Raw genomic sequence first — 3544 nt, 5'->3', positions numbered from 1 at the left:
TGTTTATTTGTTTTTCTTTGTATATTGAAGGGTTTGTTGATGATTAAATTAATAGAATAGGCCTTGGTGAGCACAACAGCCTCCTTAGGTTTGGAGTTCTTTTGAGGCTAGGGATGACAAGCTCCAGGTCTTCCTGGCTTGGAGATCATCCCTTTTGGCACTATGCTGTCTGGCATTTCTAAGTCCAGAAGGGGAAAAAATATTTGTTTTAAATAAAGCAATTAGGAGAATGTTTGTAAGAAGCTACAGGAAACGTTGTCCATCCTATACAAGACTGTGTCTAAGACAAACAAAATCTATGAACACCTCCCTTCTCTAAATCACAAGGACCACCTCCTCAAAAAAAAATCTTTGACAAAGAAAAGCCTTTTGTCAAATAAAAAGGGAATTAAATGTGTTCTCAGGGTAAGACATCCATTATACCTTCTAGTCAGAAATGAAAGCCTGTTTAGGCTTGCAGAATAAGATCTCGAGGACATAGTGTTATTGCCCACAGGCCCAGTGAGTTGGGAGATCTTTTATTTCACTTCAAGGAGGAAAACAGGCATCTCCTCATACCTTTAGAAGCTAAGGCTCAGGAGGACATGGTTACCTCCCCATCACCTTATCCCTTCTAAAGGGGTGTTAGTGAAGAGCTCAAGCTATGTATTTTGCTATTTTCTGACAGGGGTAGACTTCAGGCCTATATTGTAAGTCGCAGCCCCAGACATGGGAATGGGACAGAAGAGGGAGGAGACAATCTCCCTGCAGGAACCTATATAATGTGTGTATTTGTGCCTATGCATTTCATTTGCTCTATCTAGGCACTTGCCCTTTCTCATGAGAAAGAATAAAGGCTGTTTCTTCCACTTTCACTTTCTGACTCCAGGTTAGTAATTATAATTTGAGAGGATGATTTTTTTGTTTTTGTTTTTGTTTTTGATACCACACCAGCTCCTACCTTGCATCCAGTTATTTCACTAAGAAGAAGTAATATTTATATAAGCTTTTACTCTGTGCTAGGCATTATTCTAGGTGATTTACAATGATCTCTTTTGATCATCTGCACACCCCTATCCTATCCCCAAAGAAATCAAACCAATGCAAAAAGGACATCTATGTACATCAGTATTTAATGCTGATTTTTTCTGAGAGCCAAAAATTGGAAAGTAAGAGGTGTCTGAAGTGAGGTAAACTAAGTCATTGTCCAGAAAACCTGTTTTTTCCTGGGAAAAAGTAGAAATCAAGAATGAGCCTTCCCATGAAGGCCAGACAACTCAAAAATAACATTCACGTGAGAAACTCCCTACAGCTGCCTCACAGTCCAGGATAAGAGATACTGTGGAAAGTCCCAGACTACTAACTTGCAGATGATAAAAAGTTTGCTTTAAGGCTATGCCTCAGTAATGAACATTATTTTCTTTGTATCTTGAACCCTACAAAAACTGCATTTTAATTTCAGTTTGGGGCAGCTTTCACCAGGAAGGTTGTCCTGGCCAGTAGGTACATTTATTAATCAATAGATTAATAAATATTAATTCCACTAATTTGAACTTCTGGGTGCCTGGACTCATTTTCTGAGGAACCCCTCTTCAGTGTCCTCCCTTTGGGGAATGATTAGATACCATTGGTATATGAATAAATAGTACTGTGCCTAAGAAATGATGAAATGAAAATTCTCATAGGGAAGTGTGAGAGAGACTCTTATGAACTGATACAGGGTGAAATGGGTCAATTTTCATAACATTATATTGAAAAACTGCTTTGAAAAGCTTGAGAATTCTGTCCAAGGATGGAGAGAATACAAGTCACTAGGAACAAAGAGGAAACATGTCACACAGAAGGGACAAAATTAAGATGCAGAAAGAGACAAACATGGCCTGGTTGGGAATTGTTTTCCTGGACTTCGTGGGTATTAAGAATCTAATTTTTCAAGTTTTTATAAAATTGGGTCAACATGCTGAAGGGATTGTAGAAAAGCCAGTTTAACTTTTAAAAATGCCTGCAAACTATTTATTTAATTAGCACAGTGCCTGGCACACAGTAGGAATTTAATAATTGCTTGCCGACATTTTTTTTTTTTAAAGTAGAGGCGCCGAGCGAAGAAGTTCCTCCACTTCCGGTCCCCGCGGGCAGTGGTGTCTGCGCCCCTCCCAACAGGCCTGGCCACAAGCTTCCCCGACGTGGGATGGAACTCATTCACTCCAAATGAGCTCCCGTTTTAAAACCCTAATCACGAGTTAGTGTTTACAACCAGACTTTTTTTTTTTTTTAACCCTTACCTTCCGTCTTGGAGTCAATACTGTGTATTGGCTCCAAGGCAGGAGACTTTTTAAAATGATCATCACCTTGGCGACAAAGGACCAGACAGCAACACTGTCGTAAATCGACACTAGCCACCCCTCGTAGGTAGCCGTAGCTCCGCAAGCCGGCAGTAAATCACCCGTCAACACCCCAACAGCACATTCGCGCCAAGAAAGGCCCGCCCAAGAGCAGCACCTTCCGAGCACTTCGGCACTTTCGTCAGGAATTACCAGATCTTCTGGACAACCCGGCTCGCTTGGCCTCCTGGGTATCTTCCACTCCCACTTCCGCTCCGAGCGGGCCAATAGAACGGCGTCCCCGTGCTTTCAGCCCTTTCTCCCTGGGAGTCTCGTGCGTCCGGTCGCTTTGCTCCCGGCTCCGGCAGCTTTTTCCTCTCAGAACTCTGTTCGTCTCCTCCCGTGTCCTTCGCGGCGCCGAAAAGCCCAAGAGAAGCCCGGCCCCACGTGAAGCAGAGTCGGGGAGCCCCCCACCCGCGCCCGGTGTCGCCTCAGCAGCAGCCGAAGCCGCCGCCGCCATCATGGTGAACGTGCCCAAGACCCGGCGCACCTTCTGCAAGAAGTGCGGGAAGCATCAACCGCATAAGGTGACGCAGTACAAGAAGGGCAAGGACTCTCTGTATGCGCAGGGCAAGCGGCGCTACGACCGCAAGCAGAGCGGCTACGGCGGCCAGACCAAGCCCATCTTCCGTAAGAAGGCCAAGACCACCAAGAAGATCGTGCTGAGACTCGAGTGCGTGGAGCCCAACTGCAGGTCCAAGAGAATGCTGGCCATCAAGCGCTGCAAGCACTTCGAGCTGGGAGGAGACAAGAAGCGGAAGGGACAAGTGATCCAGTTCTGAGTTGCTGTTGCTGCCGCTGCCTTGCCGCTGCCGGCGCCGGCGCCTTGATCTCCCGGGAGAGAAACGATTAAACGTTCTGAAGTTCCAGCCTTTCCGTGTCTCCGTCTCGTGTTTGCTCGGGGCGGGGTGAGGGGGCGGCTCAGAAGTGGGCAGGGGAGGGACGGAGAGAGGGAGAGGGCCGAGCTTGGAGGGACCCCCGGGCCCTTGAGGTGGGAAGAGGCTGGGGATGCTGGTGCCCGGGAGGGAGGGGGTGGGTGTGAGGTGTCCTCAAAGTCAGGAGCCTCGGGGCCCGACATCAGATGCGGGGAAATGGGTAACTGCGATATGGTGCGGGGGAGGTATCTTGCAGTGATGAGAGCCAGAGTTGGGGGGAGAGGGGATGGCATATTTTGGAAAGAAAGG

The 3544-nt window shown here is 47.0% G+C and overlaps 1 protein-coding gene across 1 annotated transcript; it reads left to right on the top strand.

Moving 5' to 3' along the window:
• Positions 1-2600: 2600 nt before the first annotated feature.
• Positions 2601-3232, top strand: LOC123239398 (60S ribosomal protein L36a). Its single transcript, XM_044666665.1, has one exon. The coding sequence runs from the start codon at positions 2822-2824 to the stop codon at positions 3140-3142; it is 321 nt and encodes a 106-aa protein (XP_044522600.1). The 5' UTR covers positions 2601-2821; the 3' UTR covers positions 3143-3232.
• The last annotated feature ends 312 nt before the right edge of the window (positions 3233-3544 follow it).

Source organism: Gracilinanus agilis, chromosome 3 (assembly GCF_016433145.1).
Source record: "Gracilinanus agilis isolate LMUSP501 chromosome 3, AgileGrace, whole genome shotgun sequence".
In the NCBI taxonomy this organism is placed as follows: domain Eukaryota; kingdom Metazoa; phylum Chordata; class Mammalia; order Didelphimorphia; family Didelphidae; genus Gracilinanus; species Gracilinanus agilis.
Note: the sequence above shows the minus strand (reverse complement) of the source record. Positions and strands in the feature narration are given on the sequence as shown.